The sequence below is a fragment of the Quercus suber genome, unplaced genomic scaffold, assembly GCF_002906115.3.
Source record: "Quercus suber isolate HL8 unplaced genomic scaffold, Cork oak 2.0 scaffold_175, whole genome shotgun sequence".
Lineage (NCBI taxonomy): Eukaryota > Viridiplantae > Streptophyta > Magnoliopsida > Fagales > Fagaceae > Quercus > Quercus suber.
The window spans coordinates 681,945-703,050 of record NW_027069635.1 but is presented as its reverse complement, the minus strand read 5'-3'; the positions used below and the strand labels follow the sequence as shown (position 1 = coordinate 703,050).

At 35.1% G+C, this 21,106-nt stretch overlaps 1 protein-coding gene across 3 annotated transcripts; it reads left to right on the top strand.

The window, feature by feature from the left end:
• The first annotated feature begins 5,583 nt into the window (after positions 1 to 5,583).
• Positions 5,584 to 15,514, top strand: LOC112009325 (E3 ubiquitin-protein ligase CHIP). 3 transcript variants are annotated; one of them, XM_024041668.2, is made up of 8 exons: positions 5,584 to 5,794; positions 5,916 to 5,983; positions 6,115 to 6,178; positions 11,399 to 11,437; positions 14,355 to 14,488; positions 14,617 to 14,779; positions 14,874 to 14,984; positions 15,073 to 15,514. In XM_024041668.2, the coding sequence occupies exons 1-8, from the start codon at positions 5,678 to 5,680 to the stop codon at positions 15,196 to 15,198; spliced, it is 822 nt and encodes a 273-aa protein (XP_023897436.1). In that variant the 5' UTR covers positions 5,584 to 5,677; the 3' UTR covers positions 15,199 to 15,514. The 3 variants fall into 3 exon arrangements, with proteins under 3 accessions (XP_023897436.1, XP_023897445.1, XP_023897426.1); XM_024041658.2 differs by having other exon boundaries at positions 5,585 to 5,794; positions 11,366 to 11,437; XM_024041677.2 differs by lacking the exon at positions 11,399 to 11,437.
• Positions 15,515 to 21,106: the final 5,592 nt, after the last annotated feature.

Sequence of the window (21,106 nt, the reverse complement as noted above, 5' to 3'; positions counted from 1 at the left end):
ACTGAAGTTCATCTTCAAATGCAACCAACTTTAAAGCAAATATTGAGGAAGAATTTGTGGCATTTTCAAATGAGGAAAGCAAATGAGTAAGAAAAAGAAAGAAGAGTTTGTACAAGGAGTCAAGGCCAGTCTCAGTACTAGGCCAAAGAAGTGGGTCCCACTTGGTCGCTAAAAATTACAAAAATATCACCATAACTCATTTTCTATCACCCAAAAACAACAAAACATTGTTCTTAATTTTCACAACTCAAACTCAAATTCTGAGTTTTGAACGAGGGAAATTGAGTTATAGAAACAAAACCAATTAAGACGAATTGTGGTGGAGCTCACAAAATTCGAGAAATGAGTCATGAAAATAGAATATTGGGTGATGAAAATAAAGAAACTAAATATAGCCTTAGTGCACTTTTCTTGGGGGTGTAAGCTGCCATGACTCTTAATCTATTCTCTTTATTCATGTGTGGGGTGAAAATCTAAGGACCAAAAGATGATTGGGTCTGGATCAAGACCCACTAGAATTAATTTGTAAAGATGGGTTTACAAGCCAACACTTAGATTCCTAAATGGTAGGTTATGCTCAAAGATAAAGTAAAAATGAAAATATTGGGTTTAAACAGGTTGATTAAGAACAAAATGTTATGTTTATATTCCTCATAATGGACGAAAAACTTTTTACACTTGATAGGTTACAAGGATGAGTGTTTTCTTAGGATTCAATCCATAGTCATTGGGGATCTCTTTTCTTTTATAGTGCTCCTATTTCATTCCTGGGCCTTCACATGGAGGCTTGTCGATCTCCCTCCAAGATACTTGTCCCATCCTTCTTTTTGAGGCTATGCTGAGTAGGTTACAGGCTGTGTTGGCACTGTTCAAATGTCATTCAGCCATTAATGCGGCTGACTTGGTTGGTGCAGTGCATTTAATATAGAGGTATGAATGCTTTTTTAGGAAGCCAATCCTACTGACCTCCCACAATTCATATCATTAAATAGATGATAAATTAAATTATTTATGATGTTACGATAATTGATCGAATTTTGTTCTAGTCACAAAACCAATAATCTTTTTTATTTATTTATTTATTTTAATTTTGTATGTTTTGGAAATGATTTGTAATCTTTTACCATCTGACAAAGGACAAGTTAAAGGCATTGTCAAAACTAGATTTGTTTGCAAGAGATTCCATTGATGCAGGTCCACCACTAGTTATTGCTATCTTCTTGGTTGTTCTTTGATTTCTTGGCAAAGTAAGAAATAAACCCTTGTGGCCCGCTCTAGTATTAAAGCAGAATATCGTGCCCTTGCTGAACATCTGAGCTCCTTTGGCTACGATGGCTTTTTAAGGACTTGAGTGTGTCTACATCTGCTGCTACTCCTTTTTATTGTAACAATCAGAGTGCCATTCATATTGCTCGCAATGATGTCTTCCCTAAACAAACTAAACACATCGAGATCGATTGTTCTTTTATCCGTTATCATCTTATCCATGGTGCTCCCAAGTTATTCTCGGTCTTCTCTAAAGATCAACTTGTAGATATCTTCACCAAGTCACATCCTAAGGAACGCCTTCGTGCTTTGGGTGACAATCTCAAGTTAGTCTCACACCCACCTTGAGTTTGAGGGGGCTGTTAACGTGTAATAGGTTGTGGGCTTTAGGCCCACTTTATTTACTTGTACTACACACTCTACCTCTTATATAAAGACACTCTCGTATATTTTATTACTTGCGAAATACAACATTATTCATTTAGTATTTCTGACAGAAGCCTTTAGCTCGGTTCTGTTTCTGCTGTGTACGGTTGAGCATAGCCCACCCTTTGTGGAAAAAATAAATTTTAAAACAAAGCAAAGCCTCTGTGGTTGCTCTGATGGAATCAACTCAATCAATGAAGCATGGAATAGTCATCAATTCGTTGCGAAATTGCCAGGAGCAGCCAGATTGGTCCTTTGCTTCTATTCTTGCGTATATGCTAGTTGGTTCTCTTGCCTGAGATTTCAAAACTTTCAAATCAACCAACATTCAAGGTTTTCTTAGTAAATCTGCTGAAACAATTATTTTACTTCATACGCACAAGAAATTCACTATATCTGTCTCGAAAGGTTCCACGTAATTGGTCCCAATGAAAAGAATATCCCTCAAGGTATAATAAACACAAAACAATAAATAGAGATAACTGGTTTTCATTTTGATTTTTTAAATTATGGAATAGATATATCACACAATCAGCTTTAGAGATGGTTGATAAAATGCACTTGTTGGCTAATTCTAATTTGATCGAAGAGATCGAATCATTCACGAGAGTATATAACAGGGTAATCAACGAGTACAAGCTCAACCTAGCTATCTTACAAGTATAACTTTTAATTTCATGATTCAGATAAGAGGAGGAAGATGAGAGAGTAGAGATAAGAGAGAAATGTGGCCAAAATATGCTGACTTTAGTTCAGTCACCTTTCCTTTTATCTTCCCACTCTGTTTAAAACATACCCTAAACTAATTGTCAAAACTAAGAAAAATGCTATTAAAATTATGCCTCATGCTCTAAAAGGACTAAGTCAAAGTTAAAATTTCTTGTAAATATTTATATAGTCCGAATAGACATAATAGACATTTGATATAAAATTCAATACTCTTGATGAAGCCGGAAATGTACCTCGTCAGTCAAATGGAAGATCTTCGGGACTTGTTGTCAATACAAGAAGGAAGCAAAAGAATATCTTCGCCGGCGTGAGGCCAGTTGAGAATACTCTGATGCTTAAGTCAGATTATGTAATCCCAGAATTAACTTTCTCACAGTTCTCTATCTCTAGTAATTTTCTTTACCTCTCCCTTACCTCCGTTCTGGGTTCACCTTTTATAGTTCTCTCTAGGCTGGTGTAATTATGTTCGTTAAATGATGGGTCGAGCATTTTTCTCCTGACCGTTGCATTTAATGGGTAATGATAGTCTCAGTTAAGGCACAACGGATGACCGTTGTGTCGTTCCTGCTTTTGTAACTGTCCCAGCGTAGTTATGGAATGCCAGCCGTTCAGTTGGCATTTATCTGTGTTATCAATGCACTCGTGCCTTGCCAATTGTGTTGACGGGGTCTTGCCCCAATGTTCGTCTTCGCAAGGATGTAGTTGTGACGGTCGCTATTACAAACGACCTATCATGGATATTCGTCAGTTGCCTCCCCCCCCCCCCCCCAAAATTCCGTGGTCGTCATGAGTTTAGACGATCTTAGAGAATGTGATTAGGCGCAACGATCCAGATTTTTGCAATTCCGAAACCTATCATTCTGGTTTAAATGTGAAGCAACTGCTCCTTCAGGAAATGGGCACGTGTTGGTTCTCGATTGGGGTGCATGCGAAGTTACATCATTTTTGGAGCACTTTAATCTTGGGTTTCCTTTTTAAGAAAACCATTCCCCTACCTCCACCCATATTTTGCCTGCAATTTCGAAGCGCCAAGTGGTCTTCATCTTCAAATCTCTAGTAAGGTTGCTTCACTTTTCGTTTGAATGGTTGGTTTTGAGCATCTCAGTCAAGAGTGCCCCTCGGACTCTTTTTTCTTTGCCAGGTTGGGAGTCTTCCTTGAGCATTCTTTTGGTCATCATTCCCAGTTAGGTCTGTTTGTGTCTCGTAGTTCTGCTATTAGGCCATCTTGCTCACCCTCTATCCCTAATTCGTCAATCTTTAGTTAGGTATTACTTAGAGATGGACCCTGTTGAGTATAGGATGGATGGATGTCAGGTCCAGTGAATTGAAGACCAGTTTGTCTTCCATTGTTGAGTCTTTGAACCAAGTCGTTGACACCGCCGTCTCTAAATTGCCTTCAACTTCGACCTCACGTCCTTTTACATGCCCTTTTCGAGTCTTGTTCCCTCAAAGAAAGCCATTTGAAGGGTTATAGGAAGAGATTCCAGTTTCCTAAAGTAACTTCCGCCAGATTGCCCCATTTGGGTGAAAAGGCTTGTAATTTCACCCACGGTGAGGTGTGTTTTTATTGAGGCCGACTTCCTGTGCGGTCTTCGTTTTCTTATTCATCCCTTTATTACACAAGTGCTGGACAAATTTCAAATCGCTCCAGGTCAACTTGTCCCCAATGCTTGAGGACGAGATTAGTTGCATGTCCATTTTGGTTGTATGCTTGTGACGGGGAGATGATAACCCTGAATGAGTTTGTATATTTGTACCGTTTAAAAGCTTCGACCCACTGGCTATTTTGAACTTTTGCCATGGGATAGGAAATCTAGGATAGTTAGGGGTTTTCCCTCTTTTCCGTGATTGGAAATCACGGTATTTCTTTGTCTNTATATTATATATATAATATATATTTTGGTGATAATTATACATGAGTATTATAAAAATAAAAATGAAAACAAAAACTTATACCTGATGCGTACAATCATTTTGAATCAACCCAATTGTTTCACTTTTTTATGAAAAAGAAAGAAAAAAAAGTTCTACCTAATTTCTTTTAGGGGAGAGTGAGAAGAGTAAATTTCATCTTAGGGTAAAACTTGGAAAAAAAAAAAAAAACCCTAAACTTTCCTCTCAAACAAGAATTATTATTTTTATTTTTTTGTAAGTGTCTTTAAGCTTAACTTGTGGGTTAAGCGTAAGAGACAGGAAAAGGAAAAGAAAATAAGATACCATCACAACTTACAAGACAAGGAAAGGAAAGGAAAGTATATTATATATACATTCATCTTTTAATTTTATTGTGTCAACTTCGGTTTAACAGGTTGCTATGGTTTCTCAAAAAAAAAAAAAAAAAAAAAAAAAAAAAAAAAAGAGGTTGCTGTGAAGTGTAAGAAAAAAATATACATAATTTTGATTTTATTAGTTTCATAAATTAAAAAAACTTAAAAATTAATAAAAATATATTCCTTGAAAAAAATATAAAATCAAAAAGTTTTTTTTTTTTACCAAATTGAGGAAGAACATGACCAACACCTCTCCTAGTAAACAAATATTAAAAAAAAAAATGCTTGACTCAAGAAAAATAAATCAACAATAAAAACCCATATAGTCTTAAATGAAGGGGAAAACAAGTTATTTAATTTGCTTAAAATCCACATCTTATCTAAGCTTTTAGTAAATTGATAAATAACCTATCTTTTCTTAAAAATAAGCTAATTTAAAAAAAAAAAAAAACAAGTAATAAAAAATTCGAGAGGCTAAGAAGTGTTTGGTAAGTGTGTTTAAATAACAATTTTCAGTATTTAAATTCTTTTAATTGTTGTGTTACGAAAAAAAACTCTTTTTTTTTTAATTATTTTAAGTATGAAATGAGAATTATTTTAACAAATTAAAAGATATAAAAGATAAAACTATCTACCTTATAATTCTACTGGTTTATTTATATTATAAAAAAAGAATTATACTACTATATTTAATTCTTTAAATACTTCCTTAAAAAAAAATTAAATACTAATTAAGGTTTTTTTTCTTCAGAAAAAAAAAAATACTGTAATAAAGTTTTTTTTTTTTTTGAGAAAAATAAATACTAAATAAGTTAAGGTACAAGAACTTTACCATATTGCCTCCAATAATTTAATAATGTATTAAATCCTTTTAAGGCAAAATTTCACGTTTCTTTCCTGCCTTGACTGGAAACTCCAAAGGTCTCTTCCCATCCCATATAAAAAGAGAAAGAGAAAGATAAAAACTTGTAGAGAAAAAAGAGGAAATGAGAGGGGGAAATGGTGTATTGTCACCGGCCAAACAAGCGGAGTTACTCAAGAAAGACGGCAACTCATACTTCAAGAAAGATCGTATTGGAGCCGCCATTGATGCTTATACAGAGGTACTATTTGAATTTTCTCAAATGGGTTTGCCTTAAATTTCAAAAGTTTTTGTTGGGTTCTTGTGGTTTTGTGTGTTTGTTCCAAAAAAATTGATTGTGGGTTTGGATTTGATTTTTGAAGGCAATTACGCTATGCCCAAATGTTCCTGTGTATTTGACGAATCGTGCTTTGTGTCATCGCAAGCGGAAGTATGTACGGGCACTAACCCTATTTAAGTTTCATTTCACTTTGCAATGATTCTTTTTTTTTTTTTTTTTTTTGGGGTTGAATTCAATGACCCTTTTTAGCTTTCACCTAGTTATGGCATTTGTTTTTGTAGAGATTGGCTAAAAGTCGAGGAAGATTGCCGGAAAGCTATTCTGCTTGACAACTCTTGTGTTAAGGTATGCCATTCTTTTCATTCTTATTTCTACGGTTCCTCAGAAATTTTGCAACTTTCCTAGCTTTTTCTCTCTTTTAAGATGTCAATACAACAACAAGTCTTATGTATTTAATAATTTATAGGTCATAGTTTTGAATTAAGAGTCGTTTTCTGGAATTTCTATAGAGGCTCAATATGATAAGAATTGCAATAGGTGTTAATAATTATAGAAGTTTGAGTTCTGAGTAAATGCCTTGATGTGTTCAAAATTTTGGATTGAGCTTTCTCATAGAGGTTTCTAATAGCTCGATTTGGGTGCTTGATTTGTTGGGTGATTTGAACCATTTTACGGAACACGCTTAGAATTTGTGTTCTCTGAGGTGTGAATTGGGTTCTTGGGAGCTTGATTGCTGTGGTTAGGTGTTTAAAGGACTTCCAAGTTCTGCTAGGGCTTTTGCTCCTAACATTGCTCCCTCTTTAAAGGACCTGTCCTCTTGGTTAGGCCTTATTGTTGCCTAGTGTGGGTGGATCTTTTCACCTTTAACTATCAATAGTCTATCCTCAAGGTCACCTTACAATTAGTCAATTTGTTAATGACATTTTGATCACCTTGTTACTACACTTGTTTTTGGCGAGGGGTCTTGAGTTCAAGATTATCTGACCCACGTTGATTGACCACCCATCAATGTATCCCAAGAAAACTCCAAACTTGTCTTAGACTCTTGAATCTTCTGTTGTTCAATGATCTCTGCATCTTCGAGAACTTGTTCAACTCTTGAATTGTTGGAGTTGTTAGCTCTTACATCTTTGATGGTTCTTGGACCTTTGGCATTTGATTTATTGGCTCTTGAATATTTTATTCTTGAATGGGTTGGACAAGAGCTTTGAGTCATATAGTTCACCACCACGGGAGCCTTCATCATTGCATCATGGATTTTTGATCAAAACCTATATTGTAGGGTGTTTTTGAACTCCACCCAATTTGTGAATATGCCTGATTCTTCCACTTTTTGGAACTGCAAGGATCCTCNGCTTTGATACCAATTGTAAGGAAAACATTTAGGGTTTTGTGTTTCTTGAGATGTGAATTCGGTTCTTAAGGGCTTAATTGTTGCAGTTAGATGTTTAAGGGACTTCTAGGTTTGGCTAGGGCTTTTGCTCATAACAACCATAATTTTGCTTTTGTGGCTTGATTTATAAGCTCAACGTCAATTAGTTTTGAAACTATTGTTCTAGTTCAATATAAAATTTTCATCATATATTTATTTTATTAGTCCATCACATAATTTTTTTTAATTATTATTTATTATAAATTGGAACTTCACATAAATTTCAGGGACCAAAATATGTGTGCCAATATTTACTAGCTCAGAACAGATGTAGGAAATCTGTTTATGCGTGCTTTTTGTGAGTTTAGGGTTGGGAAAATTTGTGGCTCTTAATGTTTAGAATTTGTAGAAAGAGTATTACTCAAAATTGACTAGAGTTTGATAAGATGGGAGTACATTTGTCTATGCATTCTTGTTGGGTTTTAGGCTATGAAGCATGGACATAGCCATAGACACAACATGACATGAGATATGGTGACGTGACAATTCTTGAAAAGTTAGGACACGACATGGCATGGCAGAGATATCACAATTAATCAATTAATTTTTTAGACATTTATTTATATGCATATTGAATATTTATTTATCATTTTTCAAAATAAATTACAACTATCAAAATCTTTAAAAAATATATATAAAAATAAAGGATTCTTTTTTCAATAAAAAATATATCTTTCTCCCAACATAATGAGTAAATGCTTGCAGAAGTGTCCTTGGGGTGTGAAACACGGACACGCTGGGGTTTCTTTGTGCCTTACGCTCTGTTTGTTTCAACATTAAAGTTTTCTGGAAAACGAGTCATTTTTCAAAATTTTTTTCTAGAAAACTGTCTCATTTTCATGTGTTTGGTAGCAACCTTGAAAGTGAGTTGGAAAGCTTTTCTTGGTGCTTGGTATGCACTATACGTCAATGTTTATTTAAATGCATACTAGTTACAAAACTCATTCCTCTCATTCCACTATGTCTAAAAAACTATAGAGCCTTCTAATCAGCTAATCCCACAAAAATCCAAATACATAAAAAAAAAAAAAAAAAAAAAAAAAAAAAAAAAAAAAAAAAAAAAAAAAAAAAAAAAACCTTCCTTGGAATTGCATTTCCTATTAGTTCTCATTTCTCAATAATTGGATACCTGTTAACATTGATTAATTGGGGCAGCCTATGCCGTTTGTTATTTATTTTATTTTATTTTTTTTTTTGTAATGATTTTGTAGCTTTCTCCCGCTAAGTATTCCTGATCCATAATAGTAGCTATCATGATGCCAATCTCTAAAGCTGCAACATGAGAAGTATTGTCAAGTTAGATTCAAATAACAATTTACAGAATCATAACTGTAGAAAAATGGTCAAACATCCCATTTGACGAAGTCAGCAAAAGTTAAAAAGTGTAAACCAAAATGATGTTCTAAATACATATTATATGCGGTACTCATCACTGAAAATGAGTCACAGAGGGAGAGAAATGGAAGAGAGATACAAGAGAGGGCTTACAGTGAGACTGAGTGTAAAATATGTTTCTGTTTAGCTTTTTTTCCAAAAAATTTTAGCAGGAAAAAATCTCTAAAAAATAAAGTATATTTTTAATATGGTCTTTCTTTGACCAAAGATAGTTTTTCTTTGACTCAATATATAAAATCTTTTTGAATACTACCAAACAAAAAAAAATGTGGAAAACTATTTTTACAAAAGGCTTTCCATTGAAACAAACTAATTGTTAGTTTGCAAACGCTAGATATGGTGAAGTCCTGTGATTGCTTTTTTAACCAGTGGCTTCTATTCTTCTTGTGCTCTTTTGACTTTGAGGGATAATTCAAATGTATAAATGGGGTTTCTTTCTTGTCTTGTGCATGGTGTGCATGCTTCCATGTGTGGGGAGAGAGAGAGAGAGAGTCATGGTCTTTGTATCTGATCTCAGCCTTCCTTCCCCCCCTCTTGTAATGAATGATAGGGTCATGTGCATGTGTTTGTGTGTGTGAGATGATATGATATTATTATGCCATGGAGGAGGGATATTGTGGCTTTTGCATGCATGCAAACACGTCTTTGAAGTTTCCTTGCCCCTTTTGTCAAGGATGATAGGATCATGTGAAAGTTTCTCTTGGCATGTGTAGTAGTGATAAAATCATGCTTTAGAGAAGGTTGCTTGTGGCGGTTATTCGAGACTTCTCCCCACCTCCACCCATTCCTTAGAAACATGGATATGGGCCCATATGATACAGAAATGAAGACATACAATTCTTGAAACGCTGGACATGACACAGTGGGGGACATGGTTATAATAATTTATTATATAATTTTAGGAATATTTTATTTATTTTAGATAGTAGTCAGATTTTTTAAAATTGAACAAAATATTATAATTAAAAAAAAATCAGCTAAGTGATCTGCTTAATAATTCCTTAATAATAACGTTGAAAAAGAGAAGTGAAAAACATATATATCATGCTTAACAATGACTTTGAAAAAAATTACAATAAAAAGTTAGAAACTAAGTTAAATTACTCCAACCTCTCTTTTCATGAAATGATACTCCTTCAAACGATTCAAGAAATGATACTTCCACTCTTGAGGTTTTTATAATTGCAATAGATAAATCCATGCTCTTTCACACCTTAACTTCCTTAATGGAATATTCCATTAAAAAAAAAATTATTCCTACAAACCTCAAGGGGTAGAGTTTTTATTTGTCCACTAACCTCAAGGGGCGAGTGTCATTTTTTCTATATGGCTTGGATAGGAATATTTTTTTAATTGGAATATTCCATTAAGAAAGTAACTGTTTGAGAGGGCATGAACTTATTTGTTGCATTTATTCTAACTTCAAGGGGCGAGTGTCATTTCTTGAAACACTAGGGAGGGGAGGTGTGTTATCTCGTGAATCCTCAAGGGAGGTTGGTGTAATTTTCCCTAAAAACTAATATATTGGGTGAGTCCACAACTCATAAAGAAAATAAAACTTGAAAAGTAAAAAAAAGAAAAAAAGAAAAAAAGAAAGCAAAGACGACAAACAATAATCAGAGAAGTGAGAGTTCAAGAATATATCTATACTGGGCAAGAGAGAAAGAAAGTGTTGATGAACTGCAATCAGTGCTGACTTGATTGGGTGATGTTCGATTTGAGTGGCCATGGAGACAGAGTAAGAGGGTTAATTGTTGACTTTGTTTGAGATTAATTTTTGCTCTTGTTGTGTTTGAAATAAATTTTTTTCCCCTGGACCCAGCATTGATACACATGCAACCGTATCTCGAAGGTGTTCATGTTCAACACAAACATAGTGACATGAACAAGCCATGCTTCTTAACTGCCTTCTTATAAAGAATGATATGATCATTCTTGGATGTGGAGGAGGATTGCTATGGCTTTTGCATGTGTGCATGTGTGTAATCGTTGCATTCTTTCTGTTGTTGGGGATGATAGGATTATAAAGTGGGGTTCATGGCTTTTAAGTGAGTGTGTATCTATGTTTGTATGTGTCTCCATGCATGAATGTGTAACTTGAAGATCATGCTGTGGAGGATGGCTGTCATGGCTCTTACACGTGCATGAGCGTGTGGGTAATTTTTGAGTTTTGTTTCCCTTTTATGAAGAAGAAAGGATCAAGTTGCAGAGGAGGGCTGTCATGGATTTTATGTGTGTTTATGTATGTTTGTGCCTGTGTTACGGAGTTTTGTTTCCCTTTTATGATCATAAGATCATAATGTGGAGGAGAACTGTCAGGGACTTTACATATTAGGTCAGTTATGGGATCACGTTATGAGCCTCTTTAGTTTCTTGTGTGTCTGAGTTTGTATACACTGACTTTGACAATGCTACCTCAGATTGGTTTGCTCCTTTTTGGGAGTTGACTTGCCAACAGTTTGTATAATCGTTTTTGGATGTAACTTAGTGGTGTGATGAGATTGTAACCATTTTACTACATAGTACCTACACTGATTGGCAGGTCCTTCTATTAATGGTATTGCTATATGTTTGCTTAGCTTATTATTATCATTAACGAGATGATTTGCTGTTGGGGTCTAATTATTTTCTTGTATTAAGTGATATTTTCTCCATTAGATCATTATGATCTCAGAGATAGCTTTGAAAATTTTGCAATATAACAGGCTCACTATTTGTTGGGACTTGCATTGCTACAGAGGCAAGAATATGTTAAAGGAGTCAAAGAACTTCAGAAGGTACAAAGCGTTTTCTGATCTGGATTGTTCTTGAAAAATTGTTTTCTCCATTGCTGCTGATGTTTTCTTTGTCTAGTTAAGCCCATTAAGTTTTTGGATTAATTCTACTTAATCAAAAAAAGTTTTTGGATAAATTCTTATTCAACGTTATTACATGTGGTTCAACTATGAACTCATAGGACAGGTACAGTATCCCAATCATAAATTCTATTTCCATTACTGTCACTGTTGAAGTCTTTTGCTTTTGAGGTTGTTATTGCAAGTGATATGTATGTTATTTATTTATTTTTTTCCTTAGACATTGTATTTATGTCTCTGTACGTCATTGTCGCTATTTTCTTTTGAGATGCTGTTGATGTAGGATTTTTAGAAATGCAGCCCTAAATTAGGATTCTTGATGAGATCCTGAAGGGTTCGTTCTTGAATAGGTTTGATGATTAAGGGTTTAGTTAGGCTTAGGAAATAAAAAGATTGGATCTTGAATCAATTGATAACTGTTTGTGTTGATACAGTAGATAGAACGAGAAACAACCAAAAAAATTCCTAGGCAATCACACCCGCTAAGCTTAAAATAAGGTGCTGAAATTTTATTAAATTCAATCTCTATATCTTATTTTGGATTACATAAAGGCTTTTATATAGGCTATTGGTCGATCATTTTTCTGGAAAGACTAGTACTACAAAAATAATAACAAATCATTTTATATAGGCTTTTATAATACCTTTTCCAAGAAAGACTAGGATTATTAATAGCAAATAAAAGTACTTAATAACTTCTAAACCAATTAGAAAAAGGACTCAAACATAAAATAAGATCTATGGGCCTTAGGGGTAGCCTATTACAGCCATTCTAGTAAATCTAGAGATTAACAAACCAACCTTGCTTGTAGTAAAACCTAATTGAAACTGAACTATCAACTTTCAAAATTCTAACCTAAACTAAATGAAACTTTATACTAAGGCTCAATAATAACTAAAGTAGCCCTGAGAAGGTGCCAAGAAGGCGTCCCATCGAAACTAGATCACAATTCTTGACTCTTTTGGTATTTAATCTTGTTTTTATTTGAACTGTTTGTTGGCTGCATCACTTGTTAAGTAGTAGAAGACAGTTCTTTTGAGTGTTCATTTTGGCATGCTTGACTTTGATGCAGATGTTCTAGTGGGAATGACTGAATGTCAATTAGAAGAAATAATGTATGGTAATTGAACTCCAAATTTTTCGAGAATTTTACGTGTATGGTGGACTATAGAGGGTAATTGTCTCATTGATTGATTGACAAATTTTCCACCAGATTTTAGGCAAATTTTTAATGTTATAATAGAATGGACATCTCATACATAAGTACTGTATATTTAAGTAGCACTCATGATTTAACTTAAAATCATGTCTGTATAGGTGGGATTCTTTTAACCTATCAAAAAAAAGTATAGGTGGGATTCTTTTCCAGACTATTTCCAAACACATAATAGGATGGCTATCCTTGTTAATTTCCCCTCGCCAGCATGTCTTTACTGGGCCATTACTCTATGCTTTTCACAATTTGTTTAGGACTTGTATATACTTATCAATACCCTATATCTGGCTTATTGATAAGCATGCTTTAATTTGTTTTTTCTTAAGGAAGATGTTGTATATTTTCCTCCCTCAATAATGGGATTTGAGGTAAGGTCATGGCTTCAAGACTCACTATGTGCATTGCATATGTAGATTTTAAGCCTGGAAGTTGCCTGTTTTCTGTTTCAAGGTATTATTTAGTAGTCTGATTATTATCTTTATTGTTTTGTCCAATGGACCTCAGACCAAATTGATCTCCTTTCACTTGAAAAAAGGTGGAAGGTGAGGACACAAGTTCAATCCTGACTGAATGATTTATCTATGAAAAAATTACTTCGTTGTTAACCTTCTACTATGTTGAATTTTACACTAAAAACTTTGTAATTTTGATTAAATAGGCATTATATTTTAACTTGTTACTTTTATTGATGAATTTTAGATTAGCTCTAGTTATGAATATTTGTTCTTTTCATGAAATTGAGAGCAGGCCTGGAATTTTCAGTTGTTTTGTTTAGAAGTGTTATGACATGCAAATAAACACCTAAAAATGGGAAAACATTTTACGGAAAATATTTTATTTCAAAACAAACGTAGCGTAATATAAATTGGAAAAAGTGCAACGAGTGTGATGCATGTTGACTTATGTTGTGGTGCTTGACTTGTAATAGCTTATGCTTTCTTAGGCGGCATCTAGTGGCTGATAGGAGAGCTCCTAGTGTTAGCTGGAAATATGGATAGTCAAGAAGTAATGATTTCACGGTTAAAATGGTTTTCTTGTGGGTTTTAGTTAGCGCAACTAGTAAATGCTCATGTCCTTGAATAAGGGACCAGGATTTAAATCCTGCTTATACCAAAATCCAATTAGTATTTTGACTTGATGATATAGAGCAATCATCATGAACTGGATGCCATAGGTTCAAATCCAATTATCTATTAAAAGAAGAAGGATAAAATTTCTTTTTTGGTGATCTTTGTTAGGGGGCCTTCATGATTTTGAAGCTACAAATGATAAAAGGAAGGTTGACTGGAGGGAATTTAGGAATGAAGATCAGTTGGGCTTGTTGCTTGTGGGACAGGTCACAGGTTTCTTGCCTGGACTTATTTGATTATTATGCTGTTTTATGGTTTGTGGGAAATATTTGACGACCTTACCTGGATATGAGATTTCAAAAGTTTAAATAGACACTTAGTGCTAGTCCTGTAATTTACAGAGTTTGTGGCCATATCCTTGTTCCCCTTTATTGCAAAGAAGTTTTTTTATAATATGTCTACTGTTACTTTACTGCTCTTTGGAGTCAAAATGTACAAGATATTTTCGTAAGCATACTACTTTATTGAGATCTGATCAATTTTCTTGTATAGGCTTTGGATCTGGGAAGGGGTGCTAACCCAAAGAGCTACATGGTGGAGGAAATCTGGCAGGAACTTGCAAAAGCAAAATACTTGGAGTGGGAGAATGCATCGACCAGCCGTTCATGGGAACTGCAAAGCTTGAAGTATGTTTTCCCAGTGAGTTTCATATACGATGTTGGAAGGGGTCACCCTTTTATGAGTCGTTTCTGCATGTTTGTTTGCCATTGGCTCTTTTCCAGCCTTTTTCATATAGTTTCTGTTTATGTCTCAGAGAAGCTTGTGAGACTGCTCTTAAAGAAAAACATAAACATGACATTTCTCAAATGGAAGGGTTCCTGGATGAATCTGACAAATCTCTTACTTCCCACTTGGAACAATTAGAGACTCTAAGAAGAGTGTTTAGAGAAGCTGCAGAGGCTGACATTCCATCAGAGGTGAGTACTTGGGTACCTCTTTTTAATGGAGTAATCTTTGAGTCTTTTTTGATGAATTGCTACCTTATTTTGTTGTGGAGACTGTATTTGTCAGGTGCCAGACTACCTCTGTTGTAAAATCACGCTTGATATTTTCCGTGATCCTGTCATCACTCCAAGTGGGGTAACATATGAGAGAGCAATGATTCTTGACCATCTTGAGAAGGTGATGTTGCTTTTAGATATAGCGTGTTTAAGTTTTGAGTCTTAAATTTCCTTTCATTGCATTGATATCTGATTTATCTAAAATCTAGGTGGGTAAGTTTGATCCAGTCACTCGTGAACCACTTGACCAGTCCCAGCTGATACCAAACTTGGCTATAAAGGAAGCAGTGCAAGCATTTCTAGATGAACATGGTTGGGCCTACAAGACAGACTGAAAGTTTGTGCTCATCATGTAGACTATAATGGGGTCTCACTGCAGTATTCTTTTTGTATGGTTGCGCCTCTTATTTTACATTTTGTGTGCAACATCAATCATGTCTACTATATCTCCTTGCATAATCTTAAATGTATCATGCCATGCTTCAGTCATATATGAGATGTTCCTCTTCTTTTGAATTGTACAGACTGTTATAAGTATTACAACCTGTTCACTAGCATGTACAGATTGTGTACTGAATCTTACTAAAATTGCCCTTAAAAGGGTTGGTATTTTTTGGATAAATAGAAAATAGGAAAAACATTAGTGATTTAGACTTAATTGCTTTAGTAGTTAGTAGATTTTAGTTATTTTATAGTCTTACATTTGTTATGGCTTTGATCACTTTTTGTTATACGTATTTTTTTTCCTCCCACAAGAATGAGTGGAGGGTGAGTTCTGGGTTTAAAATCTACTTAATGTTTTAAGTTTTTAATAATTGAAAAAAGTAGTGTACCTGACAAAAATAGAATATGTTCAAGCAAAACAACTAAAAGAATGTGGTTGCACCAAAAAAAAAGACTGAAAGAATGTGGTTGGATTGTTACCCAAGCACTGACTAGACCCTTTTATGAATGATGATGGAGCATCAATTGAAAAGTTGTGACTTATGATCATTCTTGTTAGTGTCAAATGGAAACTACTTATCTGATGGTTAGTGGTAATTTGAAAATTACCTTACTTTCAAAATGAAATCGTCAATTGTTTTCTCCCTAATTGATGGATTCATGTCACAAGTACGTACAGAATGAAACAAGATGTATAGTTTTCAAAATGGGCGAGAATAGAGCTGGTTATGCTTTTAAATCGAAGTTAAGAGTCATTTATTGTCTTCTTATGATACTTTAAGGTCATGTTTTTCAAAAAATGCTCGCCGTACTTAACCATTTATTGTCTTCTTATGATTCTTTAGTTGCCTTCACCACCCCCATTTGTTGATCACGGTGATTTGCTCGCACATCATCCATTGGTGACAACCAGACTTTGGCCATCAATTAATTGTCAGCTGCCGCTGGCCGCCACCTGCCTGCTTTCATCATAATCATCTTCGACCAACTACCATTGTTGCCACCACTACTCTCCGCCCACGAACTATTATTAGTGTTGAGAATATTTAATACAACCAAATGTTAAGGAAATAATTTTAAGAGTTTGGAAAATAATTCATTTTCCACTGAAAACTATTTTCTTCGTTGAAATAAATGGGGTTTAAGTTAATGATGAGGGCTAATTAATGGCTAAGTTTTGTGTTGAAAATGATGTGTGAAACATGGGAAACTCGTCAATAAGAACAGAAGAAAACCGGGAGACCCCAGTAAACAAAATATAACTACATAAGCGGGCCGATAAACCAGCACCCAAACCACAGAGTCTTAACGCATGACATAGGCAACATAAACACTATAATCTACACAAATACAAAGCACGTGGTCTACAAGATTAAGACATTTCAATTTTAACTCACGCTCTACCTAATGACAACTATGATTTGCCCAGTGCTGCTAATATTGCTCCCGTACAAGACAGCATTTCTTTTCATCCACACATGATATACTGCAGTACAAAGCCCCGACCTACAAGACACAGCAAACAAGTTCTTGCCATTCCAATGCTTTACAACTCATTGAATCACCCTATGCCACTCAACTCCTGGGTTGTTATGTAGGTTGAAAGCCATGACCACTTTCCAAATTCTTCAAGCAATAGGATGTTTACTAGAATAAGTAATCTCTTCAAAATTAGTGATCTGTATAAGAGCCAAAGTATCACTGCAAACACCTCAAAAAGTTAGCCTATCCCTGGTAATAAGTAGCCTATTCTTTATTGCTAATTAGCAAACAAAAGCATGACAAGGGATCCTTTGAAAGAACTAGACCAATTGCCACCAAGCACATGAATATCATCCAAAACTTGCAAGAACCCAAACCACCTGATCCCCCTCCCCATTTGTGATTTCATTTAGTTTACTCTGTCTGATGACAAGTTCATCAAACCTAGCGGGCGTCTAGTAACAAGCATGAACTATAATGACTGTAGATAGTTTGGCATTGATTTTGCTTGCAGTATCATATATATACTACTCAATTCCCATATTTTAGGTATAAAGGGCCCTCTGGGTGCCAATTATGTTAAAGGATACAACCCTCCTCAGGCTCCTCTTAGTTCCATCCCCGTACCTCTAACATTGATGTTCACTCAATCACTTTCACTTCTCACTTTTCCTTTTTGCACTAATCCCAACATTAGTCCTAAGACACCAAGAGATTTGTAGCTCAACTAGCATATTTTGGTATTTTCAAACAGAGACATCTGAAGTTCAAACTTTTTTTTTTTTTTTTTTTTTTACAAGATAGAAATTCTACTCTAACCTAATCTAAGTGTATATATGTGTGAAACTTCCTCCTGGAGACTTGAACCCTGGTTGCCCCTCACAGCCCACAAGCACTTATACTTGTGGAATGATCATCGCACCAAGGATGTACGGTGGTCTGAAGTTTAAACCTTTACTCCCTCATTGTTATAATTAATTATTAAAAAAAAAATAGTCATTTATTATATGAGACTATATTAATTGAAAGATTGTAGTCATTAATTAAATTAGCAAAGCCAAAGAATATGCTTATTGGTGCCAACATAATTAACCAATATCTCAGTTATTAAAATATTGTTTTGCCATTGCAAAACAATTTATTCTGCGAGGCAAAAAGCCAAACTACATACCTGTTCCTACTAATCCAAGAAAATCCCAAATTTTCATTCCAAAACAACTTGTAATGGAGAGACTGAAAGCAAAACTAAACTCTTATTTCTTACTAATTCAAGAAAATCCTTAACGTAAATTTTTTGAGTGACATCATGAGAACAGATAGGATGGATAGATGTTTAATAAAGCATTGCAATGGCCAAGTCTAGATGATCCACAAACACTTTACATACCAAACTAGTTTGTTTATTTATTTACAAAATTCTTGATTGAGCCAGAAGTTGGTCAATAGACATCCCATTGCCTCTGTTCAGTACACTTGAGATCTGTTTGGATACTGCTTATTGCTGAAAACTGAAAACATTGTAACAAAATAATTTTTAAATGTGTGAATAGTGTTATAGAACCTAGTTTTAAAGTTGTTTTTGCTGAAAAAAGTACTTGCAGATCTCGTGAATAGTGCACGGGATCCACACAAAAGACATAGGCTCGCGTCTGCTTTCCTTTTCAGTGCAATCCAAACGAGCACTTGTTGTTGGTGAGAATGATTTTAGTGAAATCCTAGTTCTTACTCTTGATCACCGTTATTTGCATTATTGTTTGTTGTTTTGTTATAGATGAGCCAATTTTAATGTTGTAACATTTTTCAAAAATCTTTGACCTTTCTTGTGTTTGTTCCATATCCCAAATATTTTGATCATGAGTTGCCACTCCTTCCAATGCTTAACTTCGTGATTTGCTCTCTTGTTTTTGTTATTTTGTAGTGGATTTCCATCATAGGTTGTTCGATACCTACAAAGGCAGCTTCATACCATGAATTCCCATGGTTCTAGAGAGATCATAGGGTGTTGAACATTATTTATTGGCACATGATGTAATATTTTTCCATTGGGGTATTGATGCATATCTGTTAAAGTTGTCCACGATTGAGTTTGTGCCTGCCCAAACTAGACTTGATGACTTCGAGTCCCTAAGAACTGGACATGCCGTCGACCGTGAAAAGCAGTTGGTTTAGGATAGTTGGATCTCCACAGGCCATGGTTGATTTTCGGTTAGAGTCGAGGAAGAGCAAACTAGCTGAAACTCGCCAGATATGGCTGAAATCCACCAGATTTGGCCAAATTCTAACCGGGTTTAGCTAGTTATCCTTGGATATGTCAAGATATTGATGAAATCTAGTTAGGTCTGTTTAGATCTCAATGAGATCTAGCTGGATTGTGACGAGATTTCGTTGGATCTATCAAGATATGACTGGAGACTACCTAATACCAGCAAAGAATAGTGAATTTAGTGGGTGGAGGTCAGTTGGATTCGGTTTTTTATGCAATGACCGGCCAACTAACCCATCGAAATTGGTTTATGTTAGAAGTTCATGAATTCTCTTTACAAATGATTTTTAAACTTAAACTTTACTTTTACAAAAACTCATTTTCTTTGGCTATCCTCTCAAAACATAAAATTTCGGGGCTGCTTGGATTTTGTGTTTCTATCGCTCATAACTCTATTTCCATCACCCATAACTCAAAATATGTAGGTCCCACAGTTGAGAAGTTTGTTTGGTTTTTGTTTCCAGTTTTTGTTTCCATCACTCAATTCTCTGATTTTTGAGTGATGAGTTATGGAAACTAAAAACACATTTTAGGTGTTTTTAGTTTCCAATGGCATTTTTGTAATTAAACACTCGTTAATGGGACCCACTTGTCTTTTCATGTCAGATTCCCACCAGTCACTCTCTCTTTTCTTTCTTCTTTTTTTTTTTTTGCCCCCACTTTTCTTTCTTTCTATCTTCTTCTTCATCTGTTCTTCTTTTTGTTCTTCTTCTTCTTCTTCTTCTTCTTCTTCTTCTTTTTTGGTAAAGTATACCACCATCAGCTCAAACCCATCATCTTCTCCATCATTCCAAAATCAAGAAACAAACTTTTCAATTCAAACAATACCCACAAACTTTTCAATTCAAACAATCTCCAAAACAAACCTCAACCCAAAACAAACACAACCCCAGTTGCACAAAAAACAAACCGGGTAGGATGCTTGTGTGTGGGTATTGCTATTTTTCTTTTCCATTTCCACCATTGGCACCATCATCTTAGTCTCAGACCCATTAAAAAAAAAAAAAAAAAAAATCAAGAAGACACAAAGCTGGGTCATGCCACTGGGTTGCGCTGTTGGGTCACGCCATTCTCTGTGTATATCTAAAACCCACTTCTTCAAATTTGAAGATTTTCTCTTTTGCTTCTTTGGTTTTCTGTCTAAGACACAGTACTATGTGTATATCTGTGCCTGAGTAATTGAACAAAAACTTCAACCATTTTGAGAGGTACATATAATGGCTTAGTGGGAATGCTTTATGAGGTGGGTAGACTAACTATACTCATTGACATGGTGCTTAGGCGGTGGGTCTCACAAATAGTAGAAAAATTTGAGTGATGAGAAGTTGAAAACATGTGCCAAACAGGTGGGGTTGGGAAAATTAAAATATTTTAAGCGATTAGTGATGAATGACAAAAATTAAGTAAAGAATAATGAGTGATGAAAAAAAAAAAAAAAAACCAAACAGGGTCTTAATTTCTCTCGAGAGATGAATAAAAGCCATTGCTTTTACTAAAGCCATGAAAACCCTTAAACAGTAGACACGTGGAATTCCACTAACACACTTAGACACTACACTGTCGTTTAGTAAAACTATATAAGCTACAGTCGTATAGCAGCAGAAGCAATTCTTTCTTCTCTTGCTTCTTTCTGTGCGACGCTGTAAAGCCGCCTGAGATGAACACTCCGTGGTTGAAGACAAACAACCGAGGCGTGGCAGAATCTTCACCGCGTCGGACTAGGCTCTATCACCGGCAGTTTTTCACACCGCGTCGGGCTGAGCAATTTCTCTCTCCCTCTCTCCTCCCCTTTTCCAGATCGGTTCATCTCTCTCCTTAATTTCATATTTTCGTGATTTGGGTCTCCGATCTAAGGATTTGGGTTTGAGTTTTTTGTTGTAGTTGTGGTGGTTTGAGGCTTGGGCTGTGGTGGAGCTTGTGGTTGTGAGTTTTCTGGGCATTCGCTTGGATTTTTTGGTGGAGGTCATTTCAAGTCCTGTGGAGAGTTTGGTGTTTTGTTGGAGTTATTGGCTGGGGAAATTTACTTCGGACATATGGAATATGGTTTCTTGGCT